Source organism: Salmo salar, chromosome ssa06 (assembly GCF_905237065.1).
Source record: "Salmo salar chromosome ssa06, Ssal_v3.1, whole genome shotgun sequence".
In the NCBI taxonomy this organism is placed as follows: domain Eukaryota; kingdom Metazoa; phylum Chordata; class Actinopteri; order Salmoniformes; family Salmonidae; genus Salmo; species Salmo salar.
In genome coordinates, this window is record NC_059447.1 from 63,307,480 (window position 1) to 63,334,835 (window position 27,356).

Below are 27,356 nucleotides of genomic sequence, written 5' to 3' on the forward strand. Positions count from 1 at the left end.
GCGTTATGCTTGGGGAAAATCCAACTCATCAGGGAGTACCACTTCAAATTTTCAAGCATGGTGGTGGCTGCATCGTGTTATGGGTATGCTTATCATCGGCAAGGACTAGGGAGTTTTTTTTAGGATACAAATAAATTTAATAGAGCTAAGCACAGGCTAAATCCTAGAGGGAAACCTGGTTCAGTCTGCTTTCCAACAGACACTGGGAGATTAATTCACCTTTCAGCAGGATATTAACATGAAATAGTTGGGGACTAAATATACACTGGTTGCTTACCAAGGCAACATGGAATGTTCCTAAGTGACCTAGTTATAGTTTTGACATAAAAAGGCTTGAAAATCGATGGCAAGACTTGAGAATGGCTGTCTATCAATGATAAACAACTAACTTGACAGAGCTTGAAGAATTTTTAAAAAGAATAATGTGCAAATATTGAACAATCCAGGCGTGGAAAGCTCTTAGAGACTTACCCAGAAAGATTCACAGCTGTAATCGCTGCCAAAAGTGATTCTAACACGTATTGACTCAGAGGGGTGAATACTTATGTAAATGGTATATATCTGAATTTCATTTTCCATATTACATTCCCTGTTTGATTGTTCTGAAGGAGGCCATTGAAGGCCGAAACATCAATCTTTTTAAACTTGTCTAATAAAACTCGGTATTGCACATTTCCCTGTCCAATTACAGTATGCATTTAATTTTCCAAAAATGTGCAAAAATGTCTAAAAACATGTTTTCACGTGATCATTATGGGTATTGTGTGTTTTTAAACCATTTTGAATTGAGGCTGTAACAACAAAATGTGGAATAAGTCAAGGGGCATGAATACTTTCTGAAGGCACTGTATAACATTACCTATGTACATTAACTAAATCATATAGTCCAAAAACAATTATTTGATGAAAACACCATTTGTCATCAGGAAGGCATCAACTTTCTTTCGAAGAGGGGACAAAAACAAACCTGCTCTTTAAAACAGCCAACAGACATTCTGCATCGTTTCCTTTAGAGAGAAAAACAACAAGCCTCTAAGGGTTTCTGCTTTCTTGCGTTGTCATCGTTGTGTGGAGACGTTCAAAGAGAGAGGAGAGAAGAGGAGAGCGATAATAGTTTAGGTGGACATGGGGAGGATGGAGAGTCCCTCACACTGTCAGCATGTCCTCATCACTGTCATCCTGGGGGTTTTGTTGTTTCCTGTGGGGGGGTCTGTTGTCACGGCGAGGCTTGGCCCTACCCCTCCTGTCCCCGTCCCCCAGGAGCCCCACCAGGTCCTCGTCACTCTCCACCTCCAACAGGGCGCTGCGGAGGGGCCCCGAGGAACGGGTCCTGGATCCTGAGAGCCGCAGGGTGGTCCGGCCACCGAGGACGCGAACCCCGGGAACGGACAGGACCTCCTCCTCGCTGTCCTCCTGCTCTTCCAGGGAAAAGGAGCGTAGGGCGTCGGCGTTGACAGGCTTGGTGGTGATGTGGCCGTTCTCCTGGTGCTCCTTCCCCAGGCGGGAGGACATGGCTGGGGCCTCAATCTCCTCCATCAGCCACTCCATCTCATCCTCCCCTCCCTCATCATCCATGTTCACCTGCAGGGACAGACAAGACAGACAGACAAGACAGACAGGGGTGAGATTTAGCACTGGGCACTCACCACACCAACACCTACATTGACATAGAATCAATGGCTGTGAAATAATAAACATTGAATTGAAAGAGATTCTGTAGCATACTGTGATTTAACATAGGAGCTACACCGGATGTTTGCAGAGCATGCGCCGGCTTATCAAGAGGCTCGTACTGCTCCAACTTACGCTTCGGTTCCATTTTCAAGATTTCGAAGTGCAGCTCACGCCTGAGAACAATAGTGTAGCTCCCATAGATATAGAATCCTGATGTATGGTCTATGGAAGCACATAGCTATGTTGGTTTGATTGGTGTACTATAGTATTTATTAAGATGCATACCTTGGAGTATTTATAAGAGACAGGATTTCCTCTCCTACAACATCCAGTGATTTTCTGCATCACCAGCTCCCTGGAAACGGAACATTGGAGATATAGGAAAATATTATAGAGGAGCTTTTTCTATATTTAGTTTTCAAACATATAGACTCTGTAATAACAGTACAAAGCTGTGGGGAGGAGAAGAATGGTAGGTATCTCTTACCTCCGCTCTCGTTTGTGCAGTAGCAGAACCAGCAGACAGATGGCCAGCACAACCAATAGCATGCTCAGGACTGCCCGTCTCCTTCCAGACAAGACCGTACTGTCCTGCCCTCCATCGTCGTTAGTCTTCATGGACACGGAGGTTCTGTATGGTACACCAGACAAAATGTCACACCTCTTTACTTTATTCAGCACCTTTCATTCAAATTCAAAGTCCAATTCAATGAATGGAAGAAAGCGCTTTAAAAGTGGAAGATGAAAATCATAGCATTTTTATAGGACAACTTTAGGTAGTACTTCCTCTGTTTCAAAGCTATTTCTTCCGTATCGAGACAACTGAACACTACCCTGATGTCCGTGTGTAAAGAGTTGTTGACTCACACTAGACCACAAACAGTGGCGGTGTGCCAGGTAAAGAGGTACTGGCAGCCATCCGTCTCCAACAGGAACTCTGGGATGCCCTCTCCTGCTGAGGGGTTACAGTGGAACAAGATGGCCGACGACACCGTCGTGGAATTGTCCCTCCCACACACAGAGTCAGATGGGACCAGCACGTCCAGGTTACCGTCTGAGTAGAGAGAGAGAGTCCATCCGTCAATCACAAGCAGCTTAATGGAGTGAGCTCATTGAGTCATTGACGTCAATGTAAGTATCATTACTTGATTGCCAAGTACTGTATCTTGTGAGTGATGTTGAAATCCGTTTCATCTTTAATAAGCACAAGGTGAGACACTGAGGACATTCAAAACTATTCCCCAAACCCACTCACACTGTATTACCCAAAAGCCCAGACCACTTTGGAGTAAACCTGTGTCTGGCACGTATGCCTTTTACCTTTGACGTAGTACTTGGCCATGCTGGAGAAGCCGATCTTCCTCCTGTGGTCTCCATTGATCTTCACCTGACAAATGTTGGCCCCCAGACACTTGGAGGAGGAGCTGTTGGTGATGCCTGACAGCTGGATGTCATAGATGTACTGGTCCCCGTTGGCGCGGATGTCCCCAGAGGCCTGGTAGAGCCTACAGAGTGGACAGGGGGACAAAAAACCTGGTCTGAGTACATTTATAAAAGGCTTATTTCATCTTTCCTCTAGTACATTGACAAATGTTTGCTTTCTGTTCCCTGGTGCAACTGTAGAGAGGTTCAACTGCGTCTGAGGCGGCCCACTGTTGTTGTGATAGGCTTTCATGCAGTTCGGAGCGTCATTTGACTAGCTGATATAAGAGGCTTTGACCTGTGATCTCGCTCTGTCTGGGTTTAGGAAATCCTGATGTGAATCCAGTCACAGGCACTCCCAACTTGAGTTTGCATTCATTTAGCAAGTGAGGTTGTTATATGATACCGATAGGATGCAAAGAAGCTTGTTTAGCAATATATAACCTCAATGACCTGAAGAAAAACATTTTTTTGGCCCAGCACATGAACTTGACTCATAACAGGTCTCAACATAAGATGGTCAGAGTTAATGGTTTAACTCTGGGTGTATGATGGTTACTGCATCTCAATACCCTCGTTAGTGGATGTGAAGGGTGAATGTGATAAATGGCCTGGATTGTTGTGACAAAGTGGGTTGATTGAACTGTGTTGGTGATGAGAGGTGTCACCTGTGGTAGAGGGCCCCCAGGCTGAAGTTGGCCCCTGTATCGGGGACTTTGATGGTTCCATTGACCATCACCACCTCATGTTGTTGAACAGCGCATGCCGCACGTGTCTCCCAGCCCAGCACGAATTCACACATGGCATCATCCACGCTACGCACAAAGAGACAGAGACACAGTGTGTGTGTGTGTGGTACAGTGAGAGTTAACAAGTATCCTTCAAAGAGTGACAAATGAAACCGTGAGAGATGGAAAAGTTTAACTAGAAAAATAAACATGACGTTCAAGAATTGAAACTGACGTTTAAGTGGTCAATTTTCAACTCGGAAGGAGTTTAGATGTGCCTCTTCAACTTGAACATTCAGTAACTTTTCCTAGTGTTATTCAGTTGGATAGAGGTTTATTTTGCCCACAGGGCCACATATTTTTGCTAGCTTGAGGCCAGTTGGCTTTCCCCTGTCGGGGAGGTAACCTGGTCCCAGATCTGTTTGTGCTGAATAGCCAACAACAATACAAGTTGGTTATATAAGTCATAAAGAGATCTGGGACAGGGCTACAAGAGAGGAAGCTCTCCCAGGCTAGCTACTCACAGCTCACTCACCTCAGCAGCTTGGGCTGGCCTATATTAGGACCACATGTCAGCTGGACCACTGTCTTGGCCTGGAGGCCGTTCCCACACACATTGTCTCCCATAGCGTAGCTCACTAGGATCTTCTTATCTGGGAAAAGGAGGGGTGGTTAAAGGGGATAAGTCTACCAGGACTAATATTTCTGGGTTCCTTACAGGGGTTAAGTCTCCCAGGACTAATATTACTGGGTTCCTTACAGGGGTTAAGTCTACCAGGACTAATATTACTGGGTTCCCTACAGGGGTTAAGTCTACCAGGACTAATATTACTGGGTTCCTTAACCTGTTATGGATAGGGGGCAGAATTTTCACGGCCGGATAAAAAACGTACCCGATTTAATCTGATTATTACTCCTGCCCAGAAACTAGAATATGCATATAATTATTAGCTTTGGATAGAAAACACTCCAAAGTTTCTAAAACTGTTTGAATGGTGTCTGTGAGTATAACAGAACTCATTTGGCAGGCCAAAACCTGAGAAGATTCTGTACAGTAAGTACCCTGTCTGACCATTTCTTGGCCTTCTTGATTATCTCTATCCAAAACAGGGGATCTCTGCTGTTACGTGACACTTCCTACGGCTCCCATGGGCTCTCAGAAGGCGGCAAAAAGCTGAATCGTGGCTTTGCAGGCCCTGGCTGAAAAACATTAGCGCGTTTGGATAGTGGTCGGTCAGAGTACTATGAGACTGAGGCGCGTGCACGAGTCGACTCCATGTTTACTTTCTCTCTTTGAACGAAAACAACCACTCCCGGTCGGAATATTATCGCTTTTTTACGAGAAAAATGGCATAAAAATTGATTTTAAACAGCGGTTGACATGCTTCGAAGTACGGTAATGGAATATTTAGACATTTTTTGTCACGAAACGCGTCGGGCGCGTAACCCATCGTCACCCTTGGATAGTGTCTTGAACGCACGAACAAAACGCCGCTATTTGGATATAACTATGGATTATTTGGAACCAAACCAACATTTCTTATTGAAGTAGCATTCCTGGGAGTGCATTCTGACGAAGAACACCAAAGGGTAATCAACATTTTCTAATAGTAAATCGGAGTTTGGTGAGGGTCAAACTTGGTGGGTGTCAAAATAGCTAGCCGTGATGGCTGGGCTATCTACTCAGAATATTGCAAAATGTGCTTTCACCGAAAAGCTATTTTAAAATCGGACACCTCGATTGCACAAAGGAGTTCTGTATCTATAATTCTTAAAATAATTGTTATGTTTTTTGTGAACGTTAATCGTGAGTAATTTAGTAAATTCACCGGAAGTGTTCGGTAGGAATGCTAGTTCTGAACGTCACATGCTAATGTAAAAAGCTGGTTTTTGATATAAATATGAACTTGATTGAACAAAACATGCATGTATTGTATAACATAATGTGCTAGGAGTGTCATCTGATGAAGATCATCAAAGGTTTGTGCTGCATTTAGCTGTGGTTTTGTTTTTTGTGACATTATATGCTAGCTTGAAAAATGGGTGTCTGATTATTTCTGGCTGGGTACTCTGCTGACATAATCTAATGTTTTGCTTTCGCTGTAAAGCCTTTTTGAAATCGGACAGTGTGGTTAGATAAAGGAGAGTCTTGTCTTTAAAATGCTGTGAAATAGTCATATGTTTGAAAAATTGAAGTTTGGGTTTTTTTGAGGAATTTGTAATTCGCGCCACGCCTAACATTGGATATTGGAGCAGGTGTTCCGCTAGCGGAAGGTCTAGATGTAAGAGGTTAAAGGGGATAAGTCTACCAGGACTAATATTACTGGGTTCCTTACAGGGGTTAAGTCTACCAGGACTAATATTACTGGGTTCCTTACAGGGGATAAGTCTACCAGGACTAATATTACTGGGTTCCTTACAGGGGTTAAGTCTACCAGGACTAATATTACTGGGTTCCTTACAGGGGTTAAGTCTACCAGGACTAATATTACTGGGTTCCTTACAGGGGTTAAGTCTACCAGGACTAATATTACTGGGTTCCGTACAGGGGTTAAGTCTACCAGGACTAATGTTACTGGGTTCCTTACAGGGGTTAAGTCTACCAGGACTAATGTTACTGGGTTCCTTACAGGGGTTAAGTCTACCAGGACTAATATTACTGGGTTCCTTACAGGGGTTAAGTCTACCAGGACTAATGTTACTGGGTTCCTTACAGGGGTTAAGTCTACCAGGACTAATATTACTGGGATCCTTAACAAAAACACACAAACCTAAGAAGTTTCAGTTCATTACACAAACATGCCATTTTGAAGTAAGTGTCAGTAAGTAAGTCTGCAAAACCCACCAGAGACTGCCATCTTCTGGGTGTAGACGAGGCCCAGGGTCTGGGTCTTCCCATCGCTGGTCTTCCGGCACACCGTGGCTCCCTCGGGGCAGCCTGGCAGGCCCCCATGGATCCCCTGGCACAGGTTGATGTAGTACCTGGAGATAGCAAAATGTTTTCTAGCGCCTAACCACTACTGTGCATGTTCGATCCTCATCAAGTGGTACAGAGGGAGAGGAAGAAAGAAGGGGAAAGGAGGAGGGAGAAAGGGAGAGGAGGAGAAAGAAAGAGAAGCAGTAGGGAAAAGCTAAACATACGCTGCTTTGTTGTGGCTGAACTTCCACGGCTCGGTGAGAGAGGAGAGGGTGCGCAGGTTGAAGGTCTGGTGCTGGTTCACCAGCTTACACTCCATCTTCTTCGGTGGGCACACAGCCATGGTTTTCCACTGGAAGGTGGCAGCGCAGCCCCCTGTCTCACTCAGCAGCTGTGGGGTGCCATGGCCGGCTGACTGGTCACAGGTGAACAGGATGGACGACTGCCTCTTCCCTGTCCCTGAGACACGACCCACACAGCAGAGTTGAGCACAGCTAAGCCCAGAGCCTCTAGGAGACACACACTCAAAATAGTTTCCTTTTTACACAGATTTCAACACAGTCATTACCCTGAACGCAGAATCCCCATTTCTTATCCTTGTCAAAGTCACTGGTGGTGGCACACCATAGTCTATTGTCCATCCTGCCCTTGGTTGTACACGCCGTATACGACTTCTTCAGGAAGTTGAAGGGAAAAACGCAAACCTCGTCATTCTCAGTCACTGAAATGGAGAAATGGAAACCATAAGGCCCAAACGAGCTTCACTTTGACATACAGCACAACAACAGGCTGATAAACACTTCACCAAAGCATCAGAGGCTGCAGTCTTATGTGACACCCTATAAGCCACTGCAACACTGGACACTGGTCAAACATTGTGCAATATCTGTGGCATGAAGGTTCTCATTTGACTTGCCCATAGACACCAGGGTGTGGGACTGAGGATAGCCTGTCTAACCTGGAGGGCAGATGTCTCCTCCTCCGTACTGCATGATGACAGCCTGCTCCTCGTGTTTGTAGTCCATAGTCATGGCCTGGCTGATGCCATAGGAGAACGCTGATCCGCCCGGCGACTGCACACACACTGCACTGTTCTTACAGCTGGGGTCTGCCACCTCCCCACACACATTGATCTTATAGGTCTCTGAGCCGACAGGCACCTGGAAGAGAAAGACAAATGGATGAAAAAGCATCATGAAAAAGAAGGACTACTTTCCACTGAATACATGTGTTAATGCATAGATAACACGTATAGCTAAGTATAACAGAACATGTAGATATGTTGAGGGTAAGAGGTCGTATATATAAAAGGTCAAACCACCTGAATCTCCCCAGAGAGGGGTGAGAGGTCAAAGGTGAACTGCAGCTGTGAGTCTGTCAGGGTGCAGCCTTTGGTCTGCGTGGCGTCAGAACAGACCAGGGGAGTGGCCCACTCAAACACATACATACACTTGTGCTTCCTGATCATCTGGGGCGAGCCCTGGGGGGGACAGGACAGAGGCTTTAATACCACAAAGACTAAACATGCACAAGTTTTCCAAGACGCCAAAACTCATTTTCGAAGAAAACTCTTTTCAACACAAGAGCCATCAGTGAGAAAACAAGACAATGAGAGGTCTCTAACATACAGACACGTCATCTATGCCTCTGGTGTGGTACTGACCAGCTCCAGGCCTCTCTGGCAGGTGAACATGATGGTGGAGGTGTAGTTCTGGGTGGGGTCAGAGGGGCAGGCAGTGGTGCTGTTGAAGGTGATTGACACCTCATTGGTCACGCTGTTGAACACCGGGCCGGAGGTGATTCGACCAATGTCCTGTTAGCAAGAGAGAGACACAGGGAAATATACAATTGAACATGTTGGTTTGTAAACACAGAGGGAATACTATGGATGAGTGTTAATTTCTGTGTGTGTGTGTGTGTGTGTGTGTGTGTGTGTATGCACGCGTTTCTGTGTTTGTCGACTCACTATGGGGGGCCCTTGGTAGGGGTTCATGCAGACAGCGGCCCCTGGGGGACATGTGACCCCAGGAATGGGGTTTAGGGGCTGGCAGATGTTGATGTAGAAGTTAGGGGACTGGTTCTTGTCCACCAGGTCTTCGTTGGTGGCTGTGTAGTAACCCGTCACGTGGATCAGAGGGGTCAGGTCGATGAGGGTAGAGCCGTTCAGGACTGAACACTTGACCTACGGAACACAGTACGAAAGTGAGACAGACGAGGGGGCTAGCAAAGACAAAAGGCATACCTCAGGCAGCAAAGTCGATGTTTACATATTAAAGTTGCTATTACAAAAAATGTACAGATATAACACACCTATCAAAGTAAACAAATTCTAATACAAAATTGACAGCTGTTAAGATTTGTACACCTCAGGTTAAACTCAACATACAAGTCATCTGTAAAGGTCTACCATTCAGCAGACTAAACATGATGTATTCACATAGCCTTTTCTCTTCCACCTCATCGTGGTGTACAGTCATTTACGTAAATAGCACATGAACTACTTAGTTTAGGTAGTCAACACAGACAGTTAGTTAGCCTCAGTAATCAGTTACAGTAGATGGGGCCTCTATCTGATGTCTACCACACTGCTACTTTATCAAGCAGCACACTGACTTTACGTCAAGGACTCACTGGTTGCCTGATCTGTATGGCACGACTGGTAAGCACGGTTGAAGAAATTCTAGCTAGCGTTTCAAATGCAAATTGCCATAATGGTTACATCTATCCAATTCTTTCAGATCTACTATGTTTAAGGGGTAGGAGGCTACGGGGTTGTTTTGGAATTGGGAAGCGCCACCGGTCATTACCTGGTGTTCACACACCAAGGGCGTGTGCCAGGAGAAGAAGTGTGTGCACGTGTTCTTGTCCGAGTCCACCAGTACCGGCCCCGTGCTGGCCTCACCGTGGGCCTTGCACACAAAGCTGATGATGCTCTTGTGTGTGAGGGCGGGGTCGGCGGCACACACAGCCCCACCCTCATAGGTCAGTTCCACCACCTGGTCCAGGTATGACAGCTTCCTGCTGGCCCGCCCGCCACTCAGAGCACTCTTGGTGTCCTTGATACACACACCTGCACACACATCAAAACGACCATAAGTGACCGTCTTCATTGATACATTTCAAGACAATAGGGACTACATTTTATGCAGAGCCAAAGACCATTACATAACCCAGCTGCATAAACCACCATCTTCTTGAAAAGTGGGTTTAATCTTTAAACAGCTGTCTTGGGACCCGTGTCTGGTCCATGGCTCAGTGACCTCATCATTGCTGGCCAGCTGACATTGGCAGGACTGTTAAATGATTGCTGTGGGAATCAGGCTTTTACCAGTAAGGGGCAGAGATTTCCCAGCCAAACCAGAGCCTGTGAGATATAACATTGTTGTACCTGTGTCTGGTCCACAGCCTGCGTTGGTGACTTCCCCACACACGTTGAGCCGGAACATCTTCTTAAGGTGCAGGTTGTCCAGGTTGTCGTACAAAATGTAGCCTCCCTCCTGGCTTAGTCCGTTCAGGTCAAAGAGGTGGCCTGGGTTCAGGAGGGCAGCACAGTACAGGTGTCAAAACAAAACAATAGCACATGGAGGAGTTGCTCACTAACTCTTTGCACTGGGGTGCCTGACTGCACTGAGATCCTACGAGAACGGTGGTATTTTCCCATGTTAATCATACTTAACGCAAATACCTTTTCAGAATGGTAACATGGCCTAGTGTAGGCAGACCCCTTTCACTTTTCAGTGTTGGAGTGGGACTCACCGGTGACTGGATTGGTGACTCTGCAGTCTCCGTGCTGGCTGCTGTTGAGGGGGCAGGCGGCTGCAGCGAACCACACAAAGGTGTAGACACACTCCTCTATGGTCGTTATCAGTGTAGGCCTCGAGTCCTGGGGCAGGGACAGGGGAAACATGTTCAGTCTACTCAGCCTTGTGTGTGTGTGTGTGTGTGTGTGTGTGTGTGATGTCTATGATCCCTTACCACTTTGTCCGGGTCACATTTGAAGCGTACAATGGTACTCTTATTCCTCTGTCCACCGGGACACATCTCTCCGTTAGTGTACCTAAGAACCAGGATGTTCTGGTCCCACTGTGGCGCCGACTCGGCCTCTCCCAGACTCACATAGTGCTCCCCGCTCTTCTGACAGGAAGCTGCGTTGGACGGACACTTCCAGGAGCCTACAACATGAGGAGAGGAAAGAAAGGTTCAGAAGGCGAGCATAATTGCACCACATTCAAACTGTGATTGAAGACTTTACGAGAAGGTTGATGTTAGTTCACACAAATGGGGAAATTAAAACTACACAGGAACCACCAGTGTCCTTCATATAAAGGATGCCGGTGTTGAGGATAGGCACTTACCCCCCTGTTGCACCAGAGACCTGCAGACGTTGATGTAGTAACGCTCCTGCTTCCCAGTGCTGGGCTCAACCACCCAGTTTCTGGAGTCCAGGGCCAGAGAGGAGAGGTCGTACGAGTTGCCATTAGAATCTCTGTGGGGGGAAAAATACCAAACAGTCAGTTTAAAATAACTGACAAAGGGGAAACTAGTCATTGTATGGGAGAAAGAGGAGGTTGTGTTGGGAAGAGAGCTCCCAGAATAGAACAGGACTATCCATACTGGTAGGAGCAGCTGGTAGTCTTGACTGGGATACAGGCGAGAGCAGTACGCCAGGTAAACAGGTAGGTGCACTCCGCAGTCTCCTTGATGAACTCTGGCACCCCCTACAGGCAGAAACACCACAACAACCCAGTAACTCCCACATTCACAAACACTGTGGGACGAGCATAGATGTCATATTACACGTTTGCTTTTCAGCGTCACTTCGACTCACAGGGTTCATTTTAGGATGACAGGAGAAGTAGATCTCTGTGGATCTCTGGTAGATCTTGTGACATGTCTCCCCACCAGTGTAGTTGAGGACGATCTGATCTCCAACATAGCTCAGAGTCTGTGAGGCCATCCCTGTGGTGAATAACCAAACAGCTGTTTCTCAGAGGTTTTATCAATTACTACCAAAAGAAAATCAAAGCTTTCTAAAGAAGTTGAACCAACTCAAGATATTTCTGGACAGATTTTACATACCAGCGATTCTGTGGGTGCTGTCTTTCACCTGACAGGCTGAAACCTGGTCATTTCCTGTGTCTTTGTGTGTGCAGATCCCTCTCTGAAGCCCGCCGCAGACAGAGAAGTGGTACTGGTACTGGCCACTCTTCACCATGTAGTCCTTCCCTGACAGGGAACTCATGTCAAACATGTAGCCACTTCTGGGGTCCTTGACTTTACAGTTTTCACCTGCAGGAGTCAGGGAGAGGAGAGTTACCTTAAGCATGATGATGACACCGGTGGAGAAAAGTATCAGTCTTAGCCAGAGCCACGACACTAAACATGGCAGCCTCCTCCTCCAAAACCTACCCTGAGCACTGGTGAGAGGACACGCCTCGGAGGTTCTCCACATGAACACATACTCACAGCCGTCTTGACGGTCAAATACAGGAGAGCCCTGTTGGTAAATGAACCAAACATGAAAAATATACAGTACCAGTCAAAAGTTTGGACACACCTACTCATTCAAGGGTTTTTCTTTATTTTTACTATTTTCTACATTGTAGTTTGAGCCAATCAGTGGTGTTGTGACAAGGTAGGGGTGGTATAGAGAAGATAGTCCTATTTGGTAAAAGAACAAGTCCATATTATGGCAAGAACAGCTCAAATAAGCAAAGAGAAACGACAGTCCATCATTACTTTAAGACACAAAGGTCAGTCAATCTGGAACATTTCAAGAACTTTTAAAGTTTCTTCAAGTGCAGTCACAAAAACCATTAAGCACTATGATGAAACTGGCTCTCATGAGGACCTCCATTGGAAAGGAAGACCCAGAGTTATCTCTGCTGGAGAGGACACATTCATTAGAGTTACCAGCCTCAGAAATTGCAGCCCAAATAAATGCTTCACAGAGCTCAAGTAACAGACACATCTCAACATCAACAGTTCAGAGGAGACTGCGTGAAATCAGGCCTTCGTGGTCGAATTGCTGCAAAGAAAACATTACTAAAGGACACCAATGAGAATAAGAGACTTGCTTGGGCCAAGAAACACGAGCAATGGACATTAGACCGGTAGAAATCTGTCTTTTGGTCTGATGAGTCCAAATCTGAGATTTTTGGTTCCAACCGCTGTGTCTTTGTGAAACGCAGAGTACTGTAGGTGAACGGATGATCTCCGCATGTGTGGTTCCCCACCGTGAAGCATGGAGGAAGTTGTGTGATGGTGCTTTGCTGGTGACACTGTCAGTGATTTATTTAGAATTCAAGGCACTTAACCAGCATGGTTACTATAGCATTCTCCAGTGATACGCCGTCCCATCTGCTTTGCGCTTAGTGGGACGATCATTTGTTTTTCAACAGGACAATGACCCAACACACCTCCAGGCTGTGTAAGGGATATTTAACCAAGGAGAGTGATGGAGTGCTGCATCAGATAACCTGGCCTTCACAATCACCGGACCTAAACCCAATTGAGATGGTTTGGGATGAGTTGTACCGCAGAGTGAAGGAAAAGCATCCAACAAGTGCTCAGCATATGTAGGAACTCCTTCAAGACTGTTGGAAAAGCATTCCAGGTGAAGCTGGTTGAGAGAATGCCAAGAGTGTGCAAAGCTGTCATCAAGGAAAAGGATGGCTGTCATCAAGGCAAATATATTTTGATTTATTTAACACTTATGTGGTTACTACATGATTCCATGTGTAATTTCATAGTTTTGATGTCTTCACTATTATTCTACAATGTAGAAAATAGTAAAAAATAAAGAAAAATCCTATAATGAATAGGTGTGTCCAAACTTTTGACTGGTACTGAAGGGATTAGGAGGGAACATATATGGTAAATGGGATCATTAACATCAATAAGTAACATTTCATACGGATTCTTGCCACTCTACGGCCATAACATGGAAGAGCATTCCCATAGAGAGCAAGTGTACTTACAGGGTTGTCGTCACACTGGAAGATGATACGTGTGGAGTGGTGGCCTTTGTCACAGCGGTCCCCGTTGAGGTAGACGATGCTGATGGAGCCGTCAGAGGCCACCTGGGGGCTGGACTGGACGTAGCCCAGGTTTACACTTTTACCCTCTATGGTGCCACATGCACCCAGGAGACCATCTGCAGATGGAGGAGGACAGTTAGCAAAGGACGGCATTAACACTGACAGTACCTCACACACGGCGAGACAAACTAATCGACTCCATTGTGGTACAAACGTATAAAAAGACAAGACACTCATATGTTTGTATACAGTCTGACAAACACTTAAACACTTCTATACTGTATGCATGTAGTCAAACGCAAAAGCTGAACATCAATTAATACTGATGGAACAGCTCCCTTTCTATCCTCATGAAGGCCAAGCGATGACTCATTTCCTGGCCTTCACATAGGCTAATTGCATGCGACTCACCGGGGCATCCCTGGACTGGAGGCAGAGGTTTACACACGTTGATGAAGAAGCGGCGTTTCTTGGCCTGCTCAGACGTGTCGATGGCCACCCAGGGACTGTCTTCACTGTCCCTGCTCAGGTGACTCAGGTCATACACGTTACCGTGGGAATCTGAAAGAGTAGAACGTCACTCTGTGAATCCAGGATGAGAAGCTGAACAATATCTTTCAATTAATATGAAGACCCATTTCTATGACCATAGTTTGATAAAGTGATATGCCATGTTAGCGCCATACTGAAGACATCTATAACGTTTTGAAGACATTAATACAGAGGTTCTCAAAATTCTCGCGATCCCAACCATGTGAAAGAAATCTGTCACTAACAGCCCATGTTGACTTTCTTTATTTGGGCCTATGGCAGTCGATTACAAAACATTATAACAGTATTTCTGATTGTCTTCTCAACTCACTATCACATACAGTACATTTAATGTGGGGCTATGACAGTCAATTGCAAATTAGTCTAACATGTCTCTAATGCCGCGGTCAAAACAACTGGGAACTAGGAAATCTCAGACTTCCGAGTGTTTAAGACAACTCGGAAAAAACAACTCCGACTGGGAAATATCGTTTTGAACGGTCATCTACCTCGGAATTCCAGCTCAGGAACTCGTGCCTTTTTCTAAAGTTCCGACCTGAAGATCACTGATGTCATGATTTGACCTAGTTGTCTTGAAAGCACCATTATCTCACCACCACTAATGAGATGGGTGTGGCTTGATGCATGTTGCGTCAGAGCTTCTCAAAGTCAGGGGGCGTGGTCAACAGTGCGCACCTCATCTCTGCTGTCACATCCAAACTGGATTGATATTTGGTATTAATGCAGACCAGAGAACTGAATCCAGCTTCACACAGATATGAGCTGGCGAAGGGTACTATGGGTTTTAACGCTCTGTGGGAGGAGGCAGGGTATTATTCCCTTTGAGTCAGGAACCAGAAGTCCTCTGTAGTGACCCGTGAAGCCATTGTCTGCAGCATTCGGTCACATGACAGCTTGAGAGGCCCCACTTGACTGTGCACTTGAATCATTCTGATTCAAGCGCAAAGGTGAAGTGCGGCCTTTTCCCACCATCTAAGGGCTCTCTACGGTGGAATTGTAGATTTTAGATTTCAATACAAAAAAAATCGTAGATTTTGAAGGTTAACCACATTACAATGATTTTGAGATATAAAAACGCTACCTTTTTTACTAAATTTATTTTTTGGGGCGGGATTTTGGAAATTCTCCCGCAAATCCATTTTCATACCAGGCGACCCCACATGGTTTCGCGACCCCTAGTTTGGGAACTGCTGCATTAACAGTTTTGTTCCTACCAGTGACACGACAGTCCACAGGGGCAGGGATGCATGCCAGGGCTGTGGAAAACTCAAAAAAGACATCGTGTGTGACGAGTGTGGACGAGCTGAGCTCCTCTCGGACCAGTTTCAGAGTGCCGACGTGGGCGTCCTGGTCACAAAGAAACCGAATGGTGAAGGTGTCCCTGGTGCCTGGGGGGGGAGGAAACAAGTTAGTGCTCAGACTAAAACATTCATAACCTGACTTTAGTACACTTTAGTGTCACAACATGCATTTCGTTCAGACTTCCATACTCCAGCAATGCTAATTGAGCCCCAGGGTCAGCCCTTAGTGAGTGATGATGGTTGGATCCATTGACTGTACCTGTAGGCCTGTTCACGTCTCCTTTGTATGTGAGTGTGAGCAGGCCGTCAGTAGAGTACTGTAGAGATCTCTCCACTCCCACAGGACCAACAACCAGGCTATTGTCCAGCTCACAGCCAGCTACAGGCTTCCCCTGGTCCTTCCCACACTCTGCCACCTCACCACAGATATTCACCTGGGGGGGGTGTCATATAGGTCAGGCACAGTGTCCAACAACTCTACTACTACACTAATTTCTTGTCTCCAATAGGAGACAAGAAATTTACCCCAGGAAGTGGATGCCCGGGGAAATGGATTAGAAAATGCACATTATTCACAATTTCTGCTATGACCTGAGGCCACACCACAGAGTGCTTGACTGTGACTTACCACAAATGTTTTCCCATTGCCTTCAGCCTTGTAGCCAGTCTTGGAGGCCAGAGGAAGCAAATTGAACTCAAAGCCAGTGTTGGGATCCCTCACAGAGCAGGTCTGCCATACAATAGAACAATCAACAAAAATTATTGATGAGCCCTCGGCCAATCTAACAGGTCTTTACAGACATCATGCGCCCATTTCAGGGGAAATGGAAAGAGAGCCTGTGACGCAACTTCCGCTTTTGGACTTAACAAAGCGAAACTCCATCTTAACACCTCCACATTTACTGGATTGGTTGAACAGTGAAGAAGAGAATCTCCCCCGACAGTTACTAGAAAGAAACCCCACTCAGGCGTTTCTTTTACACCTGCTATGTTAGGTTAGACATCATGACAAACACTATAATGCTGCCAGTTGATGTGGAATGTAACAGCTCACCATGTTCTGGTCATCAGCAGTACTGATGGCACAAGCTGCCCCAGTCTCCCACATGAAGTTGGCAGTACAGTTCCCATAATTGAGGAAACGAGGGCCGGACGACTGCAAATACAGAAAAAGACAGGCAGATCAGTGTTACAATCCTAGGCAGATATAATGACAAAGATTAAACAAAATCTGATTTCTTTTTGACACAGAGCCCTATAAATATGCCATTCCACTTACCACAAATCCACTGGAGCAGACCAGGTGGATACGTGTGGTGTAGGTGAGTTTCAGGCCGTCTGAGATGCACTCGGAGCCGTCTGTGTACTCCAGCAGCAGGCGGTCCTTCTCCTCGATCGCTGGACCTCTCTTAGCCAGGCCCATGTTACTGACAGACACCGTTTCAGACAGGATGCCCTGATGACAACACAGAGAAAGTCCAGAGTCACATCGAGCTACAAGTACTAAGCCAGACCCACAGTGGATGGCTACCAGATCCAGAAGAGGGACACTACCAACCTTACCTTCAATTTATATCAACAACTAAAATTGTAATAATTTTTTAGGAATAGTCTCTGAACTTTTTAATACTGTTTATTAATGAGCTATTGTCAGAAATTGTGAAATTGACGTTCCATGACCCAAACAATATTTAACACACATCCTAGTGTGTAAAACTCGTCCTACAGGATATCCCACAGCTCTGACACTAACATGCTGATGCTGGTATTTAATCTGGCAGACAGAGGCTTGGCGGTCACAGCCCTGCACGGCATTCAGAGGACGACACATGTTGATGTAGTACTTCCTCAGGTTGTTAGGGTCAGACAGGTCCATGGCCTGCCAGTTACTCCTTCCACTAGACCGGGAGAGACTGGGAGAGAGGACAGAGAGGAGGGTTACACACATTATTCCTCAAATATTGTTTCATGTCTGCCTTAACTAGGACTGGGAGTTTTTCCATGACCCCGTGACCTGACCAGTACAAATTCTAAGCCGTAGTCATTGACCACGTATACATGCGCACAGTATTCCAAATGGTAACTCATATCCCGCTTAAGGTGTTATTCGGGATAAGCGGTTTACATGCACCGTTGATATCCCACTCACGAGTATCCCTGTATGCATGAATAAACAGAATGTTCCTCATTTAAGTTCATATGGATTAAATGGAACAGTAACTGAAATATATCAGGGAACGGGAGTGGAAAAAATGTGGATGCACATGTTATCTTCGACACTGTTATGCAAGCAGACAGTATTTCAAACATAAAATATGCACCCAAGATAAGACTTCAGGTTATCAGAAAAGTGTTTTGTTTTCTCAGCTTTTCATTTCCTTAAAACCGGTCAAACTGATGACACTTGGACATTTTGCACAGGAACAATCTTTTGCACAACAAAACAATCTGTTTTGAAGTTGTTGATTTTCCTCCACGGTCCCTAAACGAAACAGACTTTACCGGTGTTAACTAGATCACTAATATATTCATTTTTTCAATGTTAGACATTATTCTTGTAAGCACACCTTTATTTAGTCTTCTGGGGGAACAAGTTATGACAGAAGAGAAGCTGCATATATCTTACTAACTATACTGCCCTACCAAGCAAAAAAGCAGTAGCATGGAACTGAGAAAAATTGCTTTTATTTACCTTGGTTTCACAGTAACTTTATGCAGTTACTGTTAACATGACCCGCATTTTATCCAAAACACAATACGAGGCAGGATACTTGTCCACATGATTAAGCATATATTTAATGTAGCAAAAATGACCAAATGAGCAGTTTCTGCCTTTTTGCTTGGTAGGGCAGTATAGTTGACAAACAAATGGCCTACCAAAAGTAGGAAAATATAATATTGCCTACCAAATGTCGGAAATTATAAGCAGAAACGTTCCTAAATTAAGGGGGAAAGTAGCCAGTAGGCTATACGGTCCAGTACAGAGTATCAGAAAAATCTATTATTATGGTGGATATACAGTAACTGGGCAGGTAGCCTACTTTAAGTTATTTGTTTGACAATCAGATTAAAACATCACACAACACCCATACTATGCGAAACTGAGCCTACGCAGACCGCGAAAAACAACAGTAAACAGGATAAGATGTTTACATGCCACAGTATCCCGTTTAAGATAGCATATCTCAGGCATCTTATCCAGGTTTCTCATAACCAGGATACAAGCCTTTTCGGGTTACTGTAAACGGGATATGATGATTATATGGGTTATACTTGAGTAACCCGAATAATAACGGGATATTAGTGTGCATGTAAACGTGGTTAATGTCTATACCTGGAGTTTTTCCAGATCAAGCTTTGTGATCCGGGAAAATTCCCGGGTCTAGTCATAACATATCTTTGTGCAGGGGTCTCACCTGGACAGGTCATACTGGTCCAGTGTGTTGGGGTCTGTCACCACACACTCATGTGGCCTCTCTGGGCAGGCGTAGGACGTATACCACCTGAAGTTATAGGTGTAACTGTCCTCAACCTGTGAGGATCAATACGGTTATGAAAATGGTATATTCACGGTAAATGATTTTACAGTTGAATCACTGCATAGGTGAACCATACGAGGTGCTACTTATAAGAGATTGGATGAGCTCTGTCAGCAGCACATGACAGGACCCAGTCAGTACCTGGAACTCAGGCTTGCCGGCGCCGGCCTCTCGGTCACAGAGGAATGAGATCATGGTGGAGCGCAGTGTGTGTTGCCCGTTGTTGTACCGAGAGCCGTTGCTGTAGGACAGCTTGAGCATCCCGTCATAGTAGGACAGCTGAGAGTTAAACTCCCCCAGGCTCCACGAGTTAGAGCCACTGTAGCAGACAGACACACCAAACAGAAAAACAGAAGCTAAAACATTCAGTCCACCTCAAACAGTCGGAACTCTAAAAGCACATTTACAAAGTCCAGATACAAGCTTTTCCTACTACTGTTGGTGGGCATGTCCACCTCCTCTATATTCATAAGGATTTATTTAGTATGATAAAACATGCCTCTGGTCCACCTGACAGGCCCCGGCTTTCACAGGGCATTTGGCTGCAGTGACAGAGCCACAGACGTTAATGAAGTAGTCATAATGAGCGTTGGACATGTTGTAAAAGCCTCCTCCAGGTTTAGACAGGGGGGACAGGTCAAATGAGAATCCTGTAGAGCGAAGACAAAAGAGAATCAGTAGTATTATTGCATTAAACAGCAAATAGTGTATCATATCACCATCGCTGGTAGGCATCTGGGTCCAGTGGGTCCGTGTGACCTACCAGCTTGGGGGTCTTCCACCTTGCAGTTGTCCCCCACTGTCCTGGACATGACACAGGCTGCAGCCGTGTACCACTCAAACTCATACACACAGCCATCACTGGACACGCTTCGCATGATGGGGGCACTCTCTAGATCACCTGGATAGGAGGACAGGAGGGTTGGGGGGGGAAGAGGGGACACACAAAGAAAGTTAGGAGTTGAAAAAGTAGACTGAACGCTAGCTAGCTCCACTTTCAGGCACCTCCTTGTTCACCTTCAACTCTGCAGCTAACTTACAAGTCTATCTAACACTCACCTGGCTTGCATTTCAGAATCATGATGCTCTTCATTTTCATGTTCTTCCTGCATTCATCTCCCTCTGTGTAGACCAGGCGTATGTCGTCGCTGTCATTTCTTTTTGTCGGGGAGGTGAGGAATTTGCCCAAGCTGATAACTTTGTCTTTTCCTAAAAGAGAGGATTGAATACATGTTAAGGACGACAAATATCTTTGTTTCTCAGATTTGATAGAATGCTGTGTATAGATTAGCGTCTCAGAGTAGAACTGATCAGGTGCCCCTGTTCTTTCATCATTTAAAGGGCTAAACTGATCCTAGATCTGCACTCCAACTCTGAGATGCTTTACGAAAACAGACCCAGATCTTCTCCAGACTTACCCACGGCGCAGATGGCAGCGTCCTCAGGGCATGTACTGGTGTCCCCCTGCTGGAGGACTTTGTGACACACGTTGACGTAGAAGCGCATTTTGTCTGACTTGGGGGCGTTGGCGTCCACAGCCTCCCAGTTCTGGGCCGACTCAGACTCTGAAAGACAGATAACACCACCAACAGAATGTCACGTGGTTTAGCCTCCATATTTAAATGTGTTAGGGCTCGGATCACTTTCACTTCAAGTGTAAAATTGGAAGTCAGGTCCTGGGCATTTACATTCATAAATAATGATGTTCAACTCAAGGTTTCAGTACTATGTCTGCTATAGCCCATGCAACATCTCTCTGTGAATAGAGATTATCCAGGACTCCATCTTACCAGGGTAGCGTGTTAAGGGGGACAGGTCATAGTGTTTATACTGGCTGACCCTGCAGAGTAGATCCTCCTCCTCCTTCACACAGGCGGAAGCTGTCTGCCAGTCAAAGTAGTAAGTGCAGTCTGTTTCACCAGCAAACACAGGCGAGCCTCTGCCGTCGTTTCCTGTGAATCACACAAACGAGGAAGTGAGGAAATGAGGAAGAGGAATAATGAGAATGTGATAGATAAGACTTAGGCGAGTGACCTCTACAGAAGAAAGTATTGTTCATTTAAAAAAAAGGGCCTCGTTTTCTCCTTAGACATGCTATGGGTTATGCTCACCTGCTGTTTTGTTGCACTCAAAGTTGATGATGGTCATGCGCTGAAAGCCAGAGCTGCACCTGCTCCCATCTGGATAGATCAGTGTCAGGTCGCCATCGGAGTACCTGGAATAGAGCCAAATAAAACGCTTAGTAATGTTCCAAATTACAAAGAGAAGGAGAGACAAGCTGAGATGGAGAGAGATGAAGAGAAAATATGTATTCCTATTAAAACAACCTTAGTGTTTGATTGTGGTATCTCCCAGCTATCTTTTTGCTTTGATCTCCCGTTGCTTTGACTTGGCAAGCGGACACGTAGTGCGGGTCGCCACCACACTCTCCTGCCTTGATTTCCCCACACACATTCAGGTAGTAGAAATAGTTGTCCTTCCCATCGCTGCTCTTGGCCTCAGCCATATAAGGGTTGTCTGCAGCTACACACACAGAACGTGACACAATGATATTAGTTACGTGTCTCTCAACACGTTATCATTCACTGTTAGAGGAACTGGCTTCAACTGTGAATTGAATTAGCCAGAGTCAGTGAGAATTAGAAAGGTCACATGATTACGCATAGCATTGCATTGTCAAATGTTTCTCAAAGCCTGTGTGTGGGGCTGGACGGACTCACAGCCGAGGGTGAGGTGGGTGAGGTCTATGTTGATGTTGTGCTGCTTGCTGGTCAGGGTGCAGTTGTGACTCTCCAGGTAGTCTCTGTGGCAGGCATACTCCGTCACCCACTCTACCTCATACCTGCAGTTGGACTTGGCTGTCATCTTGGGGTCAGTACCCTGTAATGGTAAGGTCAAAGGTCACACACACAACAAAAATTGAGGAGATATTGTACTTTAATACAAAGTGTTCACGTGTAGGTTGACATGTGGAGCATACTTCTATTTGATGAATTACCACTATTCGGTGTGTTAATTCTGTGGTATGATGAATAGTATGGTTTGATCAATGGATGATCCCATGGGTCAGACAGCCAGGTCTCTCTTACCTCCTGCCTGCGTGAGGGGCAGATGAAGGTGATGGTAACAGCAGGGGTGTGGCCGCTGCAGAAGTCCGGCGTGCTGTCCGAGGATTCCTCGTATCGCAGCCTCAATCTGGCACGGTGAGAAAAAGAGAGAAATCAGCCATTCAGAAAGGCGATGCAGCTCTGGGGCCGGTCGATAACCGGTCAGCATGAAGGTCGCTCAGCAATTATCAAGCTTGAGGTAGACTAGAGACAGAGGATGCTAGCTAGCGGTTAGCATGGTCTTTGTGCGTGGACAGTATAGCATTAGCATGGCTATACCTGTCACTGGAGGCCAGCTCTAGCTGGGTAGTGGGTAGGCCCATGCTGAAGGAGCCCTTGCTGGTGGTCAGGCAGGCAGCAGAGCCCGCGGGGCAGTGGCTCTCCTGACGGTCTGGGGAGGAAGCAGAGCCATTTTTACCACAATACGAAGCAATAACAAAAACCACTAACATCTTAATTTAATCATAGGACAATTAATACTATTAAGGAAACGTACTTAGGCTTCTGCATATGTTAATATAAAAGTGAACTTCATCATCGGAGTCGTCCACCAGGTAACCATCTGTGAGTTTGATGAGTGGGTTCAGATCGTGCTTCTTCCCATCCGTGTCGAAGACATAGCAGGGGACCTAGACACAGAGTTAAAACGGTAGAATTACAACATGACAGGAAGACTTTCAGTGTGTTTTGGCACATACTGTAACTGAAGTCCAATATAATAGTGGAATGAGTTGATATTTAAATGGAAACAGGTAGCCTAGTGGTTAGAGCGTTGGGCCAGTAACCGAAAGGTTGCTAAATCGAATCCCCGAACTAACAAGGTAAAAATCTGTCGTTCTGCCCCTGAACAAGTCACTGTACACTGTTCCTAGGCCGTCATTATAAATAAGAACTTGTTCTTAACTGACTTGCCTAGTTAAATAAAGGTTAAATAATAAATAAAAATACACAAGAGACAGCAAGTGACTTTTCCCACACTGGAGAATGTGCCTGTCACAGACTCACCTCCCCCCACACACTGCGGCCTCACACACTCCCGCGCGCGTGCCTGCATACAGACCACTAAGAGCTGACACACACATACATCCTGTAGTGTCAGCTGCACTTCGCTATTCAGACATACCTCTTTATCGGGCTTGTATTTATTCTTTTTGCAGGCTGCATATGTTCTCCATTCAAAGTAATGAACACACTGGGCCACAGTTACAAACTCTGGTGTTCCCTGGGGGGTGGGGGGTAAGAGCAAAAACATAGTTTTAGTTGACATATGACATGACAGTTGGGTTTCATCTCCTCTCTGCTACAATACATGTGATGACATACAAGGAAGTCAATACTAGAGGAACTGGACTACCATGATAATTGTGTTTGTTCCGTTGCAAAGCTACCATTCTAGCTATGATCACTGTCAATACTGCGATCACATGGTTACACACCTCTGCTTATCAACAGGCAGGCCAGGTATTCATTCTAAACATATTACATCACTATATGCTATTTAATATCATGTTTCGTTCACGCTTCTGTTTCTAGAGAGAACTTTAAAATGTTCAATAAAGAGACCACCACAGTATTTGTAGTTTCGTTTCACCACCAGACTGACAAAGAACAGACATGCTTTTGCGGTAAAATCCTTCTCAACTTAAACCCACAAGTGCGATTTGACAGGAAATTCATAAGCAGCCTTCAATACGTAGAATTTCCATGACTACTCTTCATTTGTAATGACAGGTGTGACTGGGTGACTTACCATAGTCTTCCCACACTGGAAACTAATGCTGCTCTGGACATTAGTCCCACTACTGCCTGGGCACTTCTCGGTGCTGTTGAAATCGATCACGCTGCTCTCAGTCGCCTTCTTCAAGGACAGATCACCTGAAAATAGAAGTGGATGAGTGAGAAACACATGCCTCTTTAAACATGCAAATGCTAAAAGAAGTCATATAAATGTTTAAGGATTTATTTCAGTAGGCTATACTGAACACTGCACTACCTACAAAACAAACAACAGTTCACCAAAACCCAAAACTTTCCCAGTGGTTTCTAGCGGATGATTAATACAGATTTCAACTGAATCTGAAGCCTCCACCAACTCTCACAGTCCCTACAGTGGTGGGGTCAAAGCATTACGGCACGGGGTCGGGAAGGTTAAGTAGTCGAGGACATTTTTCTGCCGAGCTGTCTGGCCGTGAACAGTCCAGAGAGATAAACAGCATGGGAATATGACCCACTGGACAACACTGCCTATCTCTGTCTGGTCTGCCAACAGCCTGGCCCCTGGGCAGGCTCCATACATACAGTTACAGCTAAACTCCAACTGGAGAGAGAACAGAGCAGAGAGAACAAACTTTATGACCAGTTATAACCAGTTATTCCCTTCTAACCACATTGGCTGGACTTTCTGTTTCCCAGGGGCAGAACACAGCAAGGACTAACTGCTTTTCACAGCAGAAAACTCCTTCTCAGGGATAGGTGATGAGGTTTAGGGTGCAGCACCAACCGCAAAGCCGTATGTAACCATCACTAGTCTATTTAAACATGTTCTACCGCTTGTCCCAGATAGCACTGAATAAACAGACACACCGCTATTAGCTTTTATTGATTGTACTGTAATTTGATTGCAGTGACTGTATCCACCTCTGTGTTAGTGAACACTGTCACACTCACAAGTTCCATTGTAATCCCCTTACTGCACCATACTTTATCGCTCACATATCATCAGATATCTGCAGTGTCATAAACAAAAGCTATTCAGCAGAGCCTAGAGCTGACTAATTGCTACTCAGCTGACCCAGTAACATAAATTACTAGAGGTGACCTGGAAGATTCTTTTTTGTTCAATTTTATTCATATTCTTTCTCAAACCATAACAACCATACATAAACAAAAGACAATGAACAGACGCACAAAAATTCCAACAGAAATCAACGACATCACACCTGCTCAAACCCACGTTCCCTCCGCAAGCATACACATCACGTATCTCACAACCACACTCCATCTCATCCTTCCCCCGTAACTTTCCAGTAGTTGTAGCACTCTATGCCATTAAATTGCATTGTTCCATTTTCCTCCGTAGCCCACAGCTTTCAATATTTAAATACAACTACATTTGATTAATCCACTATTGTAGTGATGGAAGATCATTTGATTTCCAGTTTTTTGAAGTAGAATTTTTCTCAAAATCCTTGACGAGAAAAATATGGTCTACCCCATTGTGTATCTCACTGCACCCTCAAATGCCATGTCTTGAAATATGCAGTTAGAGGGATTAAAAGTAAACTTGCATTGTAAAACTTCTGAGAGCCAACTTTCTAACTCCGCCCATAACCTTTGGACTTTATAGCACTCCCAGAAGGCATGAATTATTGAGTCATTGTTAGTTTTACACTTAAGACATGACTCTGCCGTTGTGCTGTAGAATTTGTATAATACATTCTATACATTAGTTTATACTGGATTAAGAGTACATTTTCGTTAACTGTAATTTCATTAGTTATGTTCCAACACTCCATTTTGTGCCTAGATCACTTCTTTTTAAGTCTTGATTCCAATAGTTTATATTTTTTTCTAAGAGATTGTCAGTTGGATAGGCTCTCTGAAAGATTTTTTTTATCTTACATATCATATGAGTATCTTTATCGGAGTCAAATAGGATTCCCTCAACATTGCTCTGATGTCCAAAAGCTTTCAGGTCGAAATCATGATTTACAACTTTTAAAAGGTGCACTATGCAGAAATCGCTCCACCATTTCCTTGTTGCTAAAATTCTAATAGTTTGCCTTTCAGCTTATGTGACAAAACCAGCAAGTATGGTGTAGAGAATCATTGTATCATCTAAACCGCTGTGAAATATAGCTGGAGTTCAAAACCGAAAGTAAAAGACTCAAAAATGAAACTTAAGAACGGGAAGCATAGAAACAGCGCACATAGAACAGATCTACTGCTTTTTAGAGTTGCTTTCAATTACAATGACAGATCATTTCTATGTGAATTTGGTCAAGTTGCCCAAAAAGTTGCATATACTTGAAAATGTCTACATTGGACAGTACAAAATTGCTTTTTAAATCTGTCATGGAAATTGTAATTCCTATTACCATGTCATTTACAGTTTCTATGCCTTTAGTTTTCCATGTGGGCCAATTTATCAGTAAATTCATAAAAGCTATCCAAGGATTGTTCCATAGGGGTGTGTTTTTAGGGAGTGATATTGGTTCTTGTAAAATCCGTTTCATTTTCTTCCATGTTGTTAACTATGAAGTTGTTAATTATCTTAGTTCCATCCTTTGAAAACAAACATGCAAAAAGATTCTGGGGATGAGCATGCGCATCATCAATACATACCCATTGTTAATCTTTAGTGCATTTAACAATAAATCACAAGTAAAAGTCTTGGGTGGCGAATTGATATAATTCTAAATCTGCAAGATTAGAACCACCCTCAGATTTAAGCACTTGCAAAACTTTCCTATTTATTCTATGAGTTTTATTTGCCCAGTTGAAGTCTGTTATGGACGAGTATACTTTTTAAAAGAATGTCTTCATGGGGTAATAAATGTAAAAACTTTGTGAGCCATGCCATTCTAAGACTTGCTCTACCTGTAAGATTTATTGGGAGGTTATTCCATTTAATTAGATCTGCTTTCATGTTGTTGAATAATGGGATAAAGTCATCGTTATATACTTGGTTGTTTGTTGTCACTTATTAAGCATCCTATGCATTTAATATTTTTTTGTGGCTCACTTAAAGTATTGCTGTAGATCATGAGTTATTATTCTTCTTATTGACATTTCTTTTAGTTTTTTTTTTTATCATGTACATTTTATATCCTGATATTTTAGACTATTTCGAAAATATTTTTAACAAGGGGAGGCATTGACTTTACAATATTAGTCAGGTATATCAGGAGATTGTCAGCAAATAAGTTTAGTTTATATTCATGCTTACCAATACTGATACATGTTAAGCTTGGGTCCTATCTAATTCCTTCTGCAAGCGGTTCAACTGCCTGTGCAAGAAGGGAGAGGACATCCCTGTCTCGTACCCCTTTCAAAAGCAACTTAAAGATAATGTAT

The 27,356-nt window shown here is 44.6% G+C and overlaps 1 protein-coding gene across 2 annotated transcripts in view; it reads right to left on the minus strand.

Annotated features, from left to right (window-relative positions):
• Positions 1 to 227: 227 nt before the first annotated feature.
• Positions 228 to 27,356, minus strand: part of igf2r (insulin-like growth factor 2 receptor) — a 31,240-nt gene continuing 4,111 nt past the window's right edge. Inside the window, exons 1-47 of one of the 2 annotated variants that reach the window (XM_045720813.1) lie at positions 25,220 to 25,464; positions 24,031 to 24,155; positions 23,404 to 23,502; positions 22,777 to 22,909; positions 22,560 to 22,671; positions 22,263 to 22,368; positions 21,894 to 22,053; positions 21,501 to 21,696; positions 21,285 to 21,388; positions 20,964 to 21,125; positions 20,592 to 20,738; positions 20,233 to 20,382; positions 19,937 to 20,074; positions 19,673 to 19,823; positions 19,315 to 19,492; positions 19,051 to 19,166; positions 17,388 to 17,547; positions 16,914 to 17,090; positions 16,689 to 16,790; positions 16,263 to 16,364; positions 15,894 to 16,068; positions 15,548 to 15,721; positions 14,193 to 14,342; positions 13,722 to 13,897; positions 12,151 to 12,238; positions 11,821 to 12,030; positions 11,570 to 11,700; positions 11,356 to 11,459; positions 11,097 to 11,227; positions 10,717 to 10,913; positions 10,498 to 10,624; positions 10,130 to 10,270; positions 9,549 to 9,811; positions 8,708 to 8,923; positions 8,405 to 8,554; positions 8,063 to 8,221; positions 7,700 to 7,901; positions 7,310 to 7,462; positions 6,966 to 7,200; positions 6,670 to 6,806; positions 4,360 to 4,477; positions 3,765 to 3,911; positions 2,995 to 3,179; positions 2,542 to 2,728; positions 2,162 to 2,305; positions 1,960 to 2,029; positions 228 to 1,581 (exon numbers count right to left, since the gene is read on the minus strand). In XM_045720813.1, coding sequence (XP_045576769.1) covers positions 1,147 to 1,581; positions 1,960 to 2,029; positions 2,162 to 2,305; positions 2,542 to 2,728; positions 2,995 to 3,179; positions 3,765 to 3,911; positions 4,360 to 4,477; positions 6,670 to 6,806; positions 6,966 to 7,200; positions 7,310 to 7,462; positions 7,700 to 7,901; positions 8,063 to 8,221; positions 8,405 to 8,554; positions 8,708 to 8,923; positions 9,549 to 9,811; positions 10,130 to 10,270; positions 10,498 to 10,624; positions 10,717 to 10,913; positions 11,097 to 11,227; positions 11,356 to 11,459; positions 11,570 to 11,700; positions 11,821 to 12,030; positions 12,151 to 12,238; positions 13,722 to 13,897; positions 14,193 to 14,342; positions 15,548 to 15,721; positions 15,894 to 16,068; positions 16,263 to 16,364; positions 16,689 to 16,790; positions 16,914 to 17,090; positions 17,388 to 17,547; positions 19,051 to 19,166; positions 19,315 to 19,492; positions 19,673 to 19,823; positions 19,937 to 20,074; positions 20,233 to 20,382; positions 20,592 to 20,738; positions 20,964 to 21,125; positions 21,285 to 21,388; positions 21,501 to 21,696; positions 21,894 to 22,053; positions 22,263 to 22,368; positions 22,560 to 22,671; positions 22,777 to 22,909; positions 23,404 to 23,502; positions 24,031 to 24,033 — 7,101 coding nt within the window. In that variant the 5' untranslated portion in view covers positions 24,034 to 24,155; positions 25,220 to 25,464 and the 3' untranslated portion in view covers positions 228 to 1,146. Of the gene's footprint in view, positions 1,582 to 1,959; positions 2,030 to 2,161; positions 2,306 to 2,541; positions 2,729 to 2,994; positions 3,180 to 3,764; positions 3,912 to 4,359; positions 4,478 to 6,669; positions 6,807 to 6,965; positions 7,201 to 7,309; positions 7,463 to 7,699; positions 7,902 to 8,062; positions 8,222 to 8,404; positions 8,555 to 8,707; positions 8,924 to 9,548; positions 9,812 to 10,129; positions 10,271 to 10,497; positions 10,625 to 10,716; positions 10,914 to 11,096; positions 11,228 to 11,355; positions 11,460 to 11,569; positions 11,701 to 11,820; positions 12,031 to 12,150; positions 12,239 to 13,721; positions 13,898 to 14,192; positions 14,343 to 15,547; positions 15,722 to 15,893; positions 16,069 to 16,262; positions 16,365 to 16,688; positions 16,791 to 16,913; positions 17,091 to 17,387; positions 17,548 to 19,050; positions 19,167 to 19,314; positions 19,493 to 19,672; positions 19,824 to 19,936; positions 20,075 to 20,232; positions 20,383 to 20,591; positions 20,739 to 20,963; positions 21,126 to 21,284; positions 21,389 to 21,500; positions 21,697 to 21,893; positions 22,054 to 22,262; positions 22,369 to 22,559; positions 22,672 to 22,776; positions 22,910 to 23,403; positions 23,503 to 24,030; positions 24,156 to 25,219; positions 25,465 to 27,356 lie in introns of those variants that run through there. The other variant, XM_014205162.2, reaches the window with a different exon arrangement.